Source organism: Bufo bufo, chromosome 3 (assembly GCF_905171765.1).
Source record: "Bufo bufo chromosome 3, aBufBuf1.1, whole genome shotgun sequence".
Classification (NCBI taxonomy): Eukaryota; Metazoa; Chordata; class Amphibia; order Anura; family Bufonidae; genus Bufo; species Bufo bufo.
The window spans coordinates 277,664,200-277,681,641 of NC_053391.1; the positions used below are offsets into that span (position 1 = coordinate 277,664,200).

General features: G+C 41.8%; 1 protein-coding gene across 1 annotated transcript in view; it reads left to right on the plus strand.

Annotated features, from left to right (window-relative positions):
* The window catches only part of ANKS1A (ankyrin repeat and sterile alpha motif domain containing 1A), a 913,309-nt gene that overhangs the window by 584,229 nt on the left and 311,638 nt on the right, over positions 1–17,442 (plus strand). The window contains 1 exon segment of the mRNA XM_040424152.1: positions 15,946–16,077. Within this exon segment, the coding sequence (XP_040280086.1) occupies positions 15,946–16,077 (132 nt within the window).

Consider the following 17,442-nt stretch of genomic DNA (forward strand, 5'->3'; position numbering starts at 1 on the left):
CTTATCATCTTGGATTACCACATACCCGGTGACAGTGTCCTTGTTAAGCATTCCACTATCTGGAGCCATCTACAAAAATACTCAGCATCAGGGTTAGTTTGTGGTGTTTCAGTAACACGTGGTAACCCTTTTGTTTCCATACCCATCAATGCTTGACAATCATGTTGGTGTGTCAGGTCAAATCGGCATTCCTCATTGGGGCCTGGATTTAACCTTGTTCCCCACTCTTTATCCAGGCCCTCCCCCATTTTCTGAATCAACTAGCAGCAGGGTGACTGGACTCAGAACATTGCAACACTTAATAACTAGACTGGGCGGGATAGGTAAAACCTCATATTTGGTGAGTCTAGCCATGGATAGGTATCTGGTTTGGGCTTTCTGTAGAATTTCAGACACATCATGGGGCACTTGCAGCCAAGATTGCCAAGAACTATATTTTCGGTCTGTTTAAACAGGTTCAGCTGTAGCTGCTCACACACCAAAGGGGGGGGGGGGGTCTCATGATTACAGGGTCCATACCTATGGAGTAATACCTCAACAGTTTCTGTCTGTCTCCATGGCTTTGGGTGAGGATTCTAACTAGTAAGTGGTCAATGCCTATTTCAAGCTATATAAGGCATCTATTGACTTCTGGAATACCAACCTGAGACATGCAAAGAACATGGCTAGAAGAATTATGGATTCAGAGGCGACAAGCACATAGTGTTTTTTTTGGCTTAACATGACACTGTTAAACTGTAACACAACATAAATAATCAAATAATCATCCACATACTGCAATAGAACCAGAAGGATAAGGTTAGCTGCTCCCTCCCCACAATGTCATCTAAGTCCACCCCTTTTGGTTGGACCGTACGTCTCTGTCTTTTACCAGCCATCTGCAAGTAGCTTCTCACGGCTGAACAACACGAACTTACAACACTAGAGAACTGGATGGACTACAGTACCATGAAAGACTATCAAAATTGGGGTTATTTACTTTAGAAAAAAGACAACTGAGGGGAGATCTAATAACTATGTATAAATATATCAGGGGTCAGTACAGAGATCTCTCCCATCATCTATTTATCCCCAGGACTGTGACGGTGATGAGGGGACATCCTCTGCGTCTGGAGGAAAGAAGTTTGTACACAAACATAGAAGAGGGTTCTTTACTGTAAGAGCAGTGAGACTATGGAACTCTCTGCCTGAGGAGGTGGTGATGGTAAGTTCAAGAGGGGCCTGGAGTGTAATAATATTACCGGATATAGATACTAGAGATGGGTCGTTAATCCAGGGAGTTATTCTGACTGCCTGATTGGAGTCTGGAAGGAATTTTTTCCCCTTAAGTGGGGAAAATTGCCATCTACCTCAATTATTTTTATTTTTTTCTTCCTCTGGATCAACTTGCAGATGGACATATGCCTTATAAACTATGTTACTATGATCACGGGACAGGGAATTAGAAGTCATATTTTCTATGCCCTGAAAGTCTGACTCACCTGGATCTTTATGTCCCTACCCAGTGGACAGATACAATTATCATAATCTAACAAATCTGCATCTTTATAATCTCTGTATCTGTTCAAATGAAAATTTATGTCGTAAAGCAGAATGCCAGACCTTATGAATTTCATTGCTACTACCGCACTGCAACCCACTAAAAATATGAAGAATTCCCCACTTACACTACTATGTACACTGCTCAAAAAAATAAAGGGAACCTGTCACCGGGATTTTGTGTATAGAGCTGAGGACATGGGTTGCTAGATGGCCGCTAGCACATCCGCAATACCCAGTCCCCATAGCTCTGTGTGCTTTTATTGTGTCAAAAAAAAGATTTGTTACATATGCAAATTAACCTAAGATGAGTCCTGTCCCTGACTCATCTCACCTACAGGACTCATCTCAGGGTAATTTGCATATGTATCAAATTGTTTTTTTTACACAATAAAAGCACACCGAGCTATGGGGACTGGGTATTGCGGATATGCTAGTGGCCATCTAGCAACCCATGTCCTCAGCTCTATACACAAAATCCTGGCGACAGGTTCCTTTTAACCACTTAAGGACCACAGGTTTATACCCCCCTAAAGACCAGGCCCTTTTTTACAATTCTGCACTACACTACTTTCACCGTTTATTGCTCGGTCATGCAACTTACCACCCAAATGAATTTTACCTCCTTTTCTTCTCACTAATAGAGCTTTCATTTGGTGGTATTTCATTGCTGCTGACATTTTTACTTTTTTTGTTATTAATCGAAATTTAACGATTTTTTTGCAAAAAAATGACATTTTTCACTTTCAGTTGTAAAATTTTGCAAAAAAAACGAGATCCATATAGAAATTTTGTTCTAAATTTATAGTTCTACATGTCTTTGATAAAAAAAAAATGTTTGGGTAAAAAAAAAATGGTTTGGGTAAAAGTTATAGCGTTTACAAACTATGGTACAAAAATGTGAATTTCCGCTTTTTGAAGCAGCTCTGACTTTCTGAGCACCTGTCATGTTTCCTGAGGTTCTACAATGCCCAGACAGTACAAACACCCCACAAATGACCCCATTTCGGAAAGTACACACCCTAAGGTATTCGCTGATGGGCATAGTGAGTTCATAGAACTTTTTATTTTTTGTCACAAGTTAGCGGAAAATGATGATTTTTTTTTTTTTTTTTTTTCTTACAAAGTCTCATATTCCACTAACTTGTGACAAAAAATAAAAACTTCTATGAACTCACTATGCCCATCACGAAATACCTTGGGGTCTCTTCTTTCCAAAATGGGGTCACTTGTGGGGTAGTTATACTGCCCTGGCATTCTAGGGGCCCAAATGTGTGGTAAGGAGTTTGAAATCAAATTCTGTAAAAAATGAACTGTGAAATCCGAAAGGTGCTCTTTGGAATATGGGCCCCTTTGCCCACCTAGGCTGCAAAAAGTGTCACACATCTGGTATCTCTGTATTCAGGAGAAGTTGAGGAATGTGTTTTGGGGTGTCTTTTTACATATACCCATGCTGGGTGAGATAAATATCTTGGTCAAATGCCAACTTTGTATAAAAAAAATGGGAAAAGTTGTCTTTTGCCAAGATATTTCTCTCACCCAGCATGGGTATATGTAAAATGACACCCCAAAACACATTCCCCAACTTCTCCTGAGTACGGCGATACCAGATGTGTGACACTTTTTTGCAGCCTAGGTGGGCAAAGGGGCCCATATTCCAAAGAGCACCTTTCGGATTTCACAGGTCATTTTTTACAGAATTTGATTTCAAACTCCTTACCACACATTCGGGCCCCTAGAATGCCAGGGCAGTATAACTACCCCACAAGTGACCCCATTTTGGAAAGAAGAGACCCCAAGGTATTTCGTGAGGGGCATGGCAAGTTCCTAGAATTTTTTTTATTTTTTGTCACAAGTTAGTGGAAAATGATGATTATTTTATTTTTTATTTTTTTCATACAAAGTCTCATATTCCACTAACTTGTGACAAAAAATAAAAACTTCCATGAACTCACTATGCCCATCAGCGAATACCTTGGGGTCTCTTCTTTCCAAAATGGGGTCACTTGTGGGGTAGTTATACTGCCCTGGCATTCTAGGGGCCCAAATGTGTGGTAAGGAGTTTGAAATCAAATTCTGAAAAAAATGACCTGTCAAATCCGAAAGGTGCTCTTTGGAATATGGGCCTCTTTGCCCACCTAGGCTGCAAAAAAGTGTCACACATCTGGTATCGCCGTACTCAGGAGAAGTTGAGGAATGTGTTTTGGGGTGTCTTTTTACATATACCCATGCTGGGTGAGATAAATATCTTGGTCAAATGCCAACTTTGTATAAAAAAATGGGAAAAGTTGTCTTTTGCCAAGATATTTCTCTCACCCAGCAGGGGTATATGTAAAATGACACCCCAAAACACATTCCCCACCTTCTCCTGAGTACGGAGATACCAGATGTGTGACACTTTTTTGCAGCCTAGGTGGGCAAAGGGGCCCATATTCCAAAGAGCACCTTTCGGATTTGACAGGTCATTTTTTTCAGAATTTGATTTCAAACTCCTTACCACACATTTGGGCCCCTAGAATGACAGGGCAGTATAACTACCCCACAAGTGACCCCATTTTGGAAAGAAGACACCCCAAGGTATTCCGTGAGGGGCATGGCGAGTTCCTAGAATTTTTTCTTTTTTGTCACAAGTTAGTGGAAAATTATGATTTTTTTTTTTTTTTTTTTTTCATACAAAGTCTCATATTCCACTAACTTGTGACAAAAAATAAAAACTTCCATGAACTCACTATGCCCATCAGCGAATACCTTGGGGTCTCTTCTTTCCAAAATGGGGTCACTTGTGGGGTAGTTATACTGCCCTGGCATTCTAGGGGCCCAAATGTGTGGTAAGGAGTTTGAAATCAAATTCAGTAAAAAATGACCTATGAAATCCAAAAGGTGCTCTTTGGAATGTGGGCCCCTTTGCCCACCTAGGCTGCAAAAAAGTGTCACACATCTGGTATCCCCGTACTCAGGAGAAGTTGAGGAATGTGTTTTGGGGTGTCTTTTTACATATACCCATGCTGGGTGAGATAAATATCTTGGTCAAATGCCAACTTTGTATAAAAAAATGGGAAAAGTTGTCTTTTGCCAAGATATTTCTCTCACCCAGCATGGGTATATGTAAAATGACACCCCAAAACACATTCCCCACCTTCTCCTGAGTACGGAGATACCAGATGTGTGACACTTTTTTGCAGCCTAGGTGGGCAAAGGGGCCCATATTCCAAAGAGCACCTTTCGGATTTGACAGGTCATTTTTTTCAGAATTTGATTTCAAACTCCTTACCACACATTTGGGCCCCTAGAATGCCAGGGCAGTATAACTACCCCACAAGTGACCCCATTTTGGAAAGAAGACACCCCAAGGTATTCGCTGATGGGCATAGTGAGTTCATGGAAATTTTTATTTTTTGTCACAAGTTAGTGGAATATGAGACTTTGTATGAAAAAAAAAAAAAAAAAAAAATCATCATTTTCCACTAACTTGTGACAAAAAATAAAAAATTCTAGGAACTTGCCATGCCCCTCACGGAATACCTTGGGGTGTCTTCTTTCCAAAATGGGGTCACTTGTGGGGTAGTTATACTGCCCTGGCATTTTCCAGGGGCCCTAATGTCTGGTAAGTAGGTAAATGACCTGTGAAATCCGAAAGGTGCTCTTTGGAATGTGGGCCCCTTTGCCCACCTAGGCTGCAAAAAAGTGTCACACATCTGGTATCTCCGTACTCAGGAGAAGGTGGGGAATGTGTTTTGGGGTGTCTTTTTACATATACCCATGCTGGGTGAGAGAAATATCTTGGCAAAAGACAACTTTTCCCATTTTTTTTATACAAAGTTGGCATTTGACCAAGATATTTATCTCACCCAGCATGGGTATATGTAAAATGACACCCCAAAACATATTCCCCAACTTCTGCTGAATACGGAGATACCACATGTGTGACACTTTTTTGCAGCCTAGGTGGGCAAAGGTGCCCAAATTCCTTTTAGGAGGGCATTTTTAGACATTTGGATACCAGACTTCTTCTCACGCTTTGGGGCCCCTAAAATGCCAGGGCAGTATAAATACCCCACATGTGACCCCATTTTGGAAAGAAGACACCCCAAGGTATTCAATGAGGGGCATGGCGAGTTCATTGAAAAAAAAAAAATTTGGCACAAGTTAGCGGAAATTGATTTTTTTGATTTTGTTCTCACAAAGTCTCCCTTTCCGCTAACTTGGGACAAAAATTTCAATCTTTCATGGACTCAATATGCCCCTCAGCGAATACCTTGGGGTGTCTTCTTTCCAAAATGGTGTTATTTGTGGGGTGTTTGTACTGCCCTGGCATTTGAGGGTCTCCGCAATCATTACATGTATGCCCAGCATTAGGAGTTTCTGCTATTCTCCTTATATTGAGCATACGGGTAATGAGATTTTTTTTTTCCGTTCAGCCTCTGGGCTGAAAGAAAAAAATGAACGGCACAGATTTCTTCATTCGCATCGATCAATGTGGATGAAAAAATCTCTGCCAAAAAAAGAAAAAGGAGGGGAAAGGCGTCTGCCAGGACATAGGAGCTCCGCCCAACATCCATACCCACTTCAGCTCGTATGCCCTGGCAAACCAGATTTCTCCATTCACATCAATCGATGTGGATGAATAAATCATTGCCGGGATTTTTTTTTTTATATATACAAAGTGTTTGCCAAAGTATATGAACACCGCCACCTCCTCAGCTCATATGCCTCGGCAAACGTATCTTTTACTGCAGAGGAGAAATCTCGTCTTGCAGCGCCGCATACACCGACTTGCGTGTAATCTGACAGCAGCGCAATGCTTCTGTCCGAATGCACATCAGTGCTGCAGCTAGTCGATCGGTTGGTCCACCTGAAAGGTAAAAAAAACAAAACAAAAAAGAAAAAACCAGGCCGCAAAGCAATAACTTTATTAACTGTTGAACAGAACATAGAAACTTTTTTTAAACTTTTTTAACTGAACATTTAACTTTTTTACTTACCGGTATTTTTTTTTTGTTTAGTTTTTTTTACCTTTTATAGAACAAACCTCTCCTTCCCCATGGGACAATGTGCAAAGCGCAAATCGCCCAAAGATGCGGCGAAGTACATTATGCACTTTATCCCAGGTGAAAGGAGAGGTTTGCAGCAGCTGTGAGTGAATGGGCTCTAATAGCCCTGTGTGCCTGTCCTGGTGAGATGTGATCCCTATGCTAGGTGTACCTGTGTGTGGTACTTCCGGAAACACTCTCCATAGCATAGGGCAGGGTGGTCAGCACAGTCAGGACAGAAATAGCGGGTGTCACGCCTTATTCCACTCCTGCTACAGACACGACATCTTTTTCGGGGTGACGGTTGGGTTGAGGTACCAGGAACGACACTGGGGAAATGTCGCTCGTGTAGACGGCTAACTACACTGGTGGATGGGGCCACGGAACCTCCTGGGTAAAGGAGGTTCTCGATGATCTCTTCCTGGAATTTGAGGAAGGATCCTGTTCTCCCAGCCTTACTGTAGAGAACAAAACTATTGTAGAGCGCCAATTGAATTAAATATACAGACACCTTCTTATACCAGCGTCTGGTTCTGCGGGAAACTAAATACGGAGACAACATCTGGTCATTGAAGTCCACCCCTCCCATGAGCGCATTATAGTCGTGGACACAGAGGGGCTTTTCAATGACACGGGTTGCTCGCTCAATTTGGATTGTCGTGTCTGCGTGAATGGAGGAGAGCATGTAAACGTCACGCTTGTCTCTCCATTTCACCGCGAGCAGTTCTTCGTTACACAAGGCAGCCCTCTGCCCCCTTGCAAGACGGGTGGTTACAAGCCGTTGGGGGAAGCCCACGCGACTAGTTCGCATGGTGCCACAGGCGCAAATCCGTTCTAGAAACAAATGCCTAAAGAGGGCCACACTTGTGTAGAAATTGTCCACATAAAGATGGTACCCCTTGCCGAATAAGGGTGACACCAAGTCCCAGACTGTCTTCCCACTGCTCCCCAGGTAGTCAGGGCAACCGACCGGCTCCAGGGTCTGATCTTTTCCCTCATAGATCCGAAATTTGTGGGTATAGCCTGTGGCCCTTTCACAGAGCTTATACAATTTGACCCCATACCGGGCACGCTTGCTTGGGATGTATTGTTTGAAGCCAAGGCGCCCGGTAAAATGTATTAGGGACTCGTCTACGCAGATGTTTTGCTCAGGGGTATACAAATCTGCAAATTTCAGGTTGAAATGGTCTATGAGGGGCCGAATTTTGTGGAGCCGGTCAAAAGCAGGGTGGCCTCTGGGACGGGAGGTGGTATTGTCGCTAAAATGCAGAAAACGTAGGATGGTCTCAAATCGTGTCCTGGACATAGCAGCAGAGAACATGGGCATGTGATGAATTGGGTGCGTTGACCAATATGACCGCAATTCATGCTTTTTTGTCAGGCCCATGTTGAGGAGAAGGCCCAAAAAAATTTTAAGCTCGGAAACTTGGACTGGTTTCCACCGGAAAGGCTGGGCATAATAGCTTCCCGGGTTAGCGGTTATAAATTGTGTGGCATACTGGTTGGTCTCTGCCACGACTAAGTCCAAGAGCTCCGCAGTCAAGAACAGCTCAAAAAATCCCAGGGCCGAACCGATTTGAGCCGTCTCAACCCGAACTCCAGACTGGGCGGTGAAAGGGGGAACTACTGGTGCGGCTGAAGTTGGTGACTGCCAATCAGGATTTGCCAGCACCTCAGGGACTCTAGGGGCTCTACGGGCCCGTCTTTGCGGTGGCTGCGACGGGGTAACTATTGCACGTGCCACCGTACCAGCTTCAACTGCCCTTCTGGTGCTCGCTACTTCACCAGGTTGTACGGCAGTGCTGGTACTAGGTCCAGGAAGGGCTGCGCTGCTGGTGTATGCCTCACCACGTGATCCGGCAGCGACAGCCCCACTCTGCTGCTCTTGAAGCGGATCCTGCGTAACCTGTGGTCTAGCGACATGGGGCCGGGTACGCCTGGTGCTGCCAGGGACCTCCACCTCCTCGTCCGAACTTTGGGTCAGAGAGCCACTGCTTTCCACAGGTTCATATTCTGACCCGCTAGATTCGTCAGATGAGGGTTCCCACTCCTCATCCGACTGGGTCAGAATCCTGTAGGCCTCTTCAGAAGAATACCCCCTGTTTGACATTTTGGACTACTAAATTTAGGGGTATTCCCTGAGACTACCCAAGAAAAAAAGCAAACCTGTCTTACAAAGGGGAGGCTAGCGAAGTACCGGAGGCTGCTGCGGTTGATAAAAAATATCAAAACTGATTTTTTTATCGCCGCAGTGCGTGTAAAATGAATGTGCAGTGATCAAAAAATAATAATTTTTTGTCACTGCGGTGGGGCGGGCGTGGGTGAACGCACGTGTGGGCGACCGATCAGGCCTGATCGGGCAAACACTGCGTTTTGGGTGGAGGGCGAGCTAAGGTGACACTAATACTATTATAGATCTGACCGTGATCAGTTTTGATCACTTACAGATACTATAAAAGTACAAATGCTGATTAGCGATACGCTAAACAGCGAATAAAAGTGACTGCGGTGCGGTGGGGTGGGCGCTAACTGACGCTAACTACCTAACCAAGGGGCCTAAACTATCCCTAAAACCTAACAGCCAATACCAGTGAAAAAAAAAAAGTGACAGTTTACACTGATCACTTTTTTTCCTTTCACTAGTGATTGACAGGGGCGATCAAAGGGTTAATTGGGGTGCAGGTGGGTGATCTGGGGCTAAGGTGTAGTGTTGGTGTACTCACAGTTCAGTCTGCTCCTGTGCTGGATCCAACCGACGAAAAGGACCAGCACAGGAGCAGACAAGCCATATAACAGATCATATTTACTAATATGATCTGTTATATGACTTTGGATTGGATTTTTTGAAAATCGCCAGCCTGCCAGCCAATGATCGTTGCTGGCAGGCTGGTGACGAACTTGTTCTTTGAATTTTGCCGGCCCGCGATGCGCATGCGCGGGCCGGCTTGGAGCGAAATCTCGCGTCTCGCGAGATGACGCGTATATGCGTGACTCTGCGCAGCGCTGCCACCTCCGGAACGCAATCCTGCGTTAGGCGGTCCGGAGGTGGTTAAGTGCTGATAACTTTAAAGGGAGTCTGTCACCACAATTTGCCCTTATAGTAAGTAACATAGTAGTACATAAGGCCGAAAAAAGACATTTGTCCATCCAGTTCGGCCTGTCATCCTGCAAGTTGATCCAGAGGAAGGCAAAAAAAACCTGTGAGGTAGAAGCCAATTTTCCTCACTTTAGGGGAATACAGGGCGGGCCAAGCAACAGGCTGGGGAGGGGTTATGTGAGAAGAAGGAAGAGCGACCTGGGCACTTACAGCCCAAACGCCGCCCCTGGGCACTTGCGAGCCCTCATTTACATATGAATAAAACTCTGTTTTTGCCCCTGGTGAACATCCAAACAAAAAGACAAAGATACCATTTGACTGATCTATAGTTATGCTATAGTGCTATGTAAGTGGTCTTTAAAACGCTTTGACTTATCCAAGCCATTCTGAGATTGTTTTTTCGTCACATATTGTACTTCATGACACTGGTAAAATGAAGTAAAAAAGAATCATTTTTTTTTTTTTTTTAAATACCAAATTTACCAAAAATTTGTAAAAAAAATTGCAAATTTCCAAGTTTCAATTTCTCTACTTGTATAATACATACACTGCGTGCAGAATTATTAGGCAAATTAGTATTTTGACCACATCATCCTCTTTATGCATGTTGTCTTACTCCAAGCTGTATAGGCTCGAAAGCCTACTACCAATTAAGCATATTAGGTGATGTGCATCTCTGTAATGAGAAGGGGTGTGGTCTAATGACATCAACACCCTATATTAGGTGTGCATAATTATTAGGCAACTTCCTTTCCTTTGGCAAAATGGGTCAAAAGAAGGACTTGACAGGCTCAGAAAAGTCAAAAATAGTGAGATATCTTGCAGAGGGATGCAGCACTCTTAAAATTGCAAAGCTTCTGAAGCGTGATCATCGAACAATCAAGCGTTTCATTCAAAATAGTCAACAGGGTCGCAAGAAGCGTGTGGAAAAACCAAGGCGCAAAATAACTGCCCATGAACTGAGAAAAGTCAAGCGTGCAGCTGCCAAGATGCAACTTGCCACCAGTTTGGCCATATTTCAGAGCTGCAACATCACTGGAGTGCCCAAAAGCACAAGGTGTGCAATACTCAGAGACATGGCCAAGGTAAGAAAGGCTGAAAGACGACCACCACTGAACAAGACACACAAGCTGAAACGTCAAGACTGGGCCAAGAAATATCTCAAGACTGATTTTTCTAAGGTTTTATGGACTGATGAAATGAGAGTGAGTCTTGATGGGCCAGATGGATGGGCCCGTGGCTGGATTGGTAAAGGGCAGAGAGCTCCAGTCCGACTCAGACGCCAGCAAGGTGGAGGTGGAGTACTGGTTTGGGCTGGTATCATCAAAGATGAGCTTGTGGGGCCTTTTCGGGTTGAGGATGGAGTCAAGCTCAACTCCCAGTCCTACTGCCAGTTTCTGGAAGACACCTTCTTCAAGCAGTGGTACAGGAAGAAGTCTGCATCCTTCAAGAAAAACATGATTTTCATGCAGGACAATGCTCCATCACACGCGTCCAAGTACTCCACAGCGTGGCTGGCAAGAAAGGGTATAAAAGAAGAAAATCTAATGACATGGCCTCCTTGTTCACCTGATCTGAACCCCATTGAGAACCTGTGGTCCATCATCAAATGTGAGATTTACAAGGAGGGAAAACAGTACACCTCTCTGAACAGTGTCTGGGAGGCTGTGGTTGCTGCTGCACGCAATGTTGATGGTGAACAGATCAAAACACTGACAGAATCCATGGATGGCAGGCTTTTGAGTGTCCTTGCAAAGAAAGGTGGCTATATTGGTCACTGATTTGTTTTTGTTTTGTTTTTGAATGTCAGAAATGTATATTTGTGAATGTTGAGATGTTATATTGGTTTCACTGGTAAAAATAAATAATTGAAATGGGTATATATTTGTTTTTTGTTAAGTTGCCTAATAATTATGCACAGTAATAGTCACCTGCACACACAGATATCCCCCTAAAATAGCTAAAACTAAAAACAAACTAAAAACTACTTCCAAAAATATTCAGCTTTGATATTAATGAGTTTTTTGGGTTCATTGAGAACATGGTTGTTGTTCAATAATAAAATTAATCCTCAAAAATACAACTTGCCTAATAATTCTGCACTCCCTGTAGTAATACCTCCAAAAATAGTTATTACTTTACATTCCCCATATGTCTACTTCATGTTTGGATCATTTTGGGAATTATATTTTATTTTTTGAGGATGTTCTAAGCCGAAGCAAATCTTGAAATTTTTCAGAAATTTTCAAAAATCCAATTTTTAGGGAACAGTTCAGATCTGAAGTCACTTTGCGAGGCTTACATAATAGAAACCACCCAAAAATGACCCCATTCTATAAACTACACCCCTCAAGGTATTCAAAACTGATTTTACAAACTTAAACTCTTTAGGTGTTCCACAAGAATTAATGGAAAATAGAGATACAATTTCAAAATTTCACTTTTTTGGCAGATTTTCCATTTCAATAATTTTTTTCCAGTTTCAAAGCAAGGGTTAAATGCCAAACCAAACTCAATATTTATTGCCCTGATTCTGTAGTTTACAGAAACACCCCATATGTGGTCGTAAACTACTGTACGGGCACACGGCAGGGCGCAGAAGGAAAGGAATGCCATACGGTTTTTGGAAGGCAGATTTTGCTGGACTGTTTTTTTTTTACACCATGTCCCATTTGAAGCCCCCCCTGATGCACCCCTAGAGTAGAAACTCCAAAAAAGTGGCCCCATTTTAGAAACTACGGGATAGGGTGGCAGTATCGTTGGTACTAGTTTAGGGTACATATGATTTTTGGTTGCTCTCTATATTACACTTTTTGTGAGGCAAGATAACAAGAAATAGCTGTTTTGGCACCGTTTTTTTTTTTTTGTTATTTGCAACATTCATCTGACAGGTTAGATCATGTGATATTTTTATAGACCATGTTGTCACGGATGCGGCGATACCTAATATGTATACTTTTTTTATTTATGTAAGTTTTACACAATGATTTCTTTTTTGAAGCAAAAAAAAAAAATCATGTTTTAGTGTTTCCATAGTCTTGAGAGCCATAATCTTTTCAGTTTTTGGGCGATTACCTTGGGTAGGGTATGATTTTTGCGGGTTGAGATGACTGTTTTATTGGCACTATTTTAGGGTGCGTGTGACTTTTTGATCGCTTGCTATTACACTTTTTGTGATGTAAGGTGACAAAAAATGGTTTATTTAGCACAGTTTTTCTTTTAAATTTTTTACGGTGTTCATCTGAGGGGTTAGGTGATGTGATATTTTTATAGAGCCGGCCGATACGGACGCGGCGTTACCTAATATGTATACTTTTTTTTTATTTATGTGAGTTTTACTTAATAATATCATTTTTGAAACAAAAAAGAAAATCATGTTTTAGTGTCTCCATATTCTGAAAGCCATAGATTTTTTCAGTTTTTGGGCGATTATCTTAGGTAGGGTCTCATTTTTTGCGGGATGAGATGACAGTTTTATTGGCACTATTTTGGGGTGCATATGACTTTTTTATCGCTTGCTATAACGCTTTTTGTGATGTAAGGTGACAAAAAATTTGTTTATTTAGCACAGTTTTTATTTTTTATTTTTTACGGTGTTCATCTGAGGTGTTAGGTCATGTGATATTTTTATTGAGCCGGTTGAGCAGCTTTTTTAAAACAAAAAAAATCATGTTTTAGTGTCATATTCTGAGCCATAGTTTTTTTTATTTTTTGGGCGATTGTCTCAGGTAGGGGCTCATTTTTTGCGGGATGAGGTGACTGTTAGATTGGTGGGCAAACGCCTTTTTGGTCGCTTGCTGTTGTACTTTTTGTGATGTAAGGTGACAAAAAAATGGTTTATTTAGCACAGTTTTTATTTTTTACGGTGTTCATCTGAGGGGTTAGGTCATGTGATATGTTTATAGAGCCCGGCGATACCTAATGTATACTTTTTTTTCCCCCTATATTTAAAAAAAAATTTAAACTTTATTATGGAAAAATGACGTTTTTGTTTATTTTAACTTGAAACTTAATTTTCTTTGGGGGGGGACTTTTTTTTTCAACTTTTTTTTTTTTTTACTTTCTTTTTTGGGGGTCTAATCGTTTACTTCTGTATTGGAATGCATTGGCTGTATGAGTAATACTGTGTGTATTACTCATACAGCTTCCTGCCTGTGAGATCCAGGGGGCTGGATCTCACAGGCACGTCACCGGAAGGCAGCGCGACTTCCTTAGGCATCGCCCTGCCTTCCATGCCATCAGCCCCATGGGGACCCGATGGCATCGCCAACCACCCCCGCCGCACCAGGTAAAAGCCGCAAACCTGCTATAACTATAGATGACGTACCGGTACGTCATGGGTCCTTAAGGACTCGGGAACCATGCCGTACTGGTACGTCATGGGTCTCTAAGGGGTTAATGGGGTTGTGTCACTTCAGCATGTGGCATTATATCATGTAGAAAAAGTTAATACAAGCCACTTACTAATGCATTGCTATTATGCATATTGCTTCCTTTGCTGGCTGGATTCATTTTTCGATCACATTATACACATGGTTACGACCAACCTGCAATCTATCAGCTTTGACCATGCTTGCACACTGTAGGAGAAAGTTTCAGCCTCTTTCGTGGCCAGGGCCGTGGGAGTATTCTTAGAATGGTGTTTTTTTTTTATAGTGTAAAAGTACTTGCTGATGGATTGCAGGGTGTTCGTAATCATGGAAACGAGAAGTGTTTAAAGTAATGGAAAAATTAATCCAGCCAGCAAAGGAAGCAATATGGACAATCACAATATATTAGTAAGTGTCTCGTATTAACTTTCTCTACATAATAAAGCTACATGCACACGACGGTGAAAAATGGCCGTGTGACGGCCGTCTAAGTAACGGCAGTCACACGGACATTTTTAGCACCAGTGAAAGTCCATTCTAATTCTTTTAACGGCCAGTGAATAGCGTCCATCCAAATATAGGACGGACCACATTGAAATCAATGGGACAGTTTTTAACGGCCGATTGACAGGAGTGCACCCCTCTAACAGCCGTTAAAAACGGATACACAGACCATTTAGGTGTTAAAAAAAACAACTCACCTCATCCACTTGCTCGCTGTGCGGCAGTCTTTTCTCTCTTCATTGAGCAGAACCTGCGATCTGCGTGGTGACGTAACCACGTGGGCGCACGCAGTGACGTCATCGCGCACCTTTGGCAGGTCCCGTTCTGTGAAGAAGAAGAGACTGCTGCAGCGCAAGCAAGTGGATAAGGTGAGGGTTTGTTTTTTTTCTTTTTTTGGCTGCGGGACACTATGGGGGCATTATTTAAACCATGGGGGACATTATAAAGCTAGAGTCGGACCCCCGCCGATCAGATGCTGATGATCTATCCAGAGGATAGATCATCAGTTTAAACGAACTGCAGAACCCCTTTAAGTATATTGCAATTTACTGCTGCCACCTGCATTGGAATATACATTGGAATATACCTGTAAAAGACATTCGACCCTCAACAGGCTGTGGCCTTTCACAGACAACTAACTGTGCCGCTCTCTTTGTTTTGTGCTCTCAGATGATGTGTTCACATTTGACCACAGCATCTGAATGGTTAAATGCATGTGATATAACCTATGCCATACTGTTACGTCAGAGTTCGGGAAATGGTTAATAATTATATTTTTTTGTGGATTTGGGTTAAATTTTTTTGTGTTTTTTTGGACACATTATTACATTAGAGCGTAATGTCTTTCTAAAATGGATCCATGATGACCCTGGTGGTGGTTTTACATGCTTATATCTTTATTTTTGTATCTATTTATTTATTGCTTCTTTTTGGATGCTTCTTGTCTTGTGGTTTGAAGATTCTTGGATGATATGAATGTATTTTTTTTTCTCTCAGCATTTTCTTATGCAGATCACACATCAGATTGCTATTGGCAAGATCATTATGTAGAAGAATATTGGGAGGACAGTGATCCTGTCCTATTGGCGTATTTCACTTCCCCACCTGACTATTTCTATTGCAGAAGACTTAAACATCCTCCATTTAGGTTCTAAGGTTGAACACAGTTGTCACTTTCAGCTCACTGTCACATAAAGAGAGTCAGGATGAAGTATAAGCTTGCTCTCTTTAATGTCAGAGTTTTATATAGCCTAGTCTGCCATTATAGTTACTGTTATGTACAGTAGATGTAGCCCCAGCTTCAATAGGCATATTTTGGTTTGGATGTTTAGATGCAGATTGGCATGCATGGATAAATGATACTTAGTCTCCTCAACCACTCCTTAACCTAATTATATTTCTACAGTGTCACGATGTCCTCCCACATTCTATGCCTTCCATTCCATTTGGAGATCGCAATACTGGGTTTGATTCCAGAAAAAGTAGATCAGATGGATCAGAAAGCAGAGAGCACCATAAGGTGCTAACATCTGTAAAGGTTTGTTGTCATTTTGTACATATGTGTTAACAATTCAGTTGGCATTTATTAAGTCTAGTAATAAATATGTTTAGGAGTTGCACAACTAAACCAGAAATAACGGTAGGTGCTCTGATCGATATGATACCTCCAATCACGTAAAAAAGTTATATTAAAGAAAATCGATTGGCACTCAATATCTGTTCCAAACGGCCAGTATTTTATTAAACAATAAAACAATAAATGCAATCTATTCAATTGCAATTTTTCACACTAAAAACAGTTGTGCACGCTAAAAACAAAATTCACACAATTCAAAACATGCGTATGGTTGGCCTGATATGTGCTAGTATAAACACCAAAGTCCTGAATAGAACAAGTTTGAATGTCACTTGTAAAATGATCAATCCAAAAAAAATCGCTATAAAATGATTAATCCAAAAAATCGCATCCGGACAATATTGTAGTTCGTCCGATTTTGTTGCGATTATTTGGTGGCGGTTTATTGCGATTGATGTTTGCGATTTTTTCTATCGATGCACCTTGTTTCTGTGTTGCGGATGGACTTGAGTCCTATATTGGAATTATACGATGATTGCTCAATACAATCCCAGTTTTCAGAATGTCTGCGAATTTCGATTTTACCACTTTAAACTTTCGTATGTATATGGTACTCACTGATAGATGGGTCTCTCCGAGTATTTCTCTATGCTGTGTGGCGTCCCACGTGTAAAACAGCCGGTGTACGCTTACCTCTGAGATCCCAATATATCTCGCGATTTTACCGCAGGTGTATAGCTTAATTGGACATTTCGCAATCACAGCGTCATCGAATCTCCTCTGTTTGCTCCACCGTTATGGAGTGGCAAGTTCTTGTTAATTTAAAGTAGAAGATCGCTTCAAAGTTCGATGAAAGAAAACATCTATGCCGGCATATTATAGTTGATCATCTTGTAGATGGTGAGGTATTTTTCAGTGCTGACCAGATTTTATATCCCAGAGACTCCGCCTCTCAGATTTATAGTAATCTCCGGTTTGGATTTTATTCATGGATCAAATATTTCTTTGAATTGGGATCACTAAATCTCGTATACATTGCACATATGGTCTATAAGTTGTTTGTTAGGTGTTTATAAGGTATAGCATTAAAATCTAACACCAACTAAGCAAAAAACGCATATGCGTTTTTCTTGCGATACTCATGCGTTTTTTCCTAATGCGTTTTTTTTGTTTATAAGTAAGAGGGAGTATGCTCCACCATCCAATAAAGTCCAACGGCTGTATGCCTCTGCTTTCCACAGATAAAGCAATTTGTTCTTATTCTCTTTACCATTAAATCGCAATAGTGGGTAAGAAAGAGCAGACTTTCTCTACTTCAAATTCGTG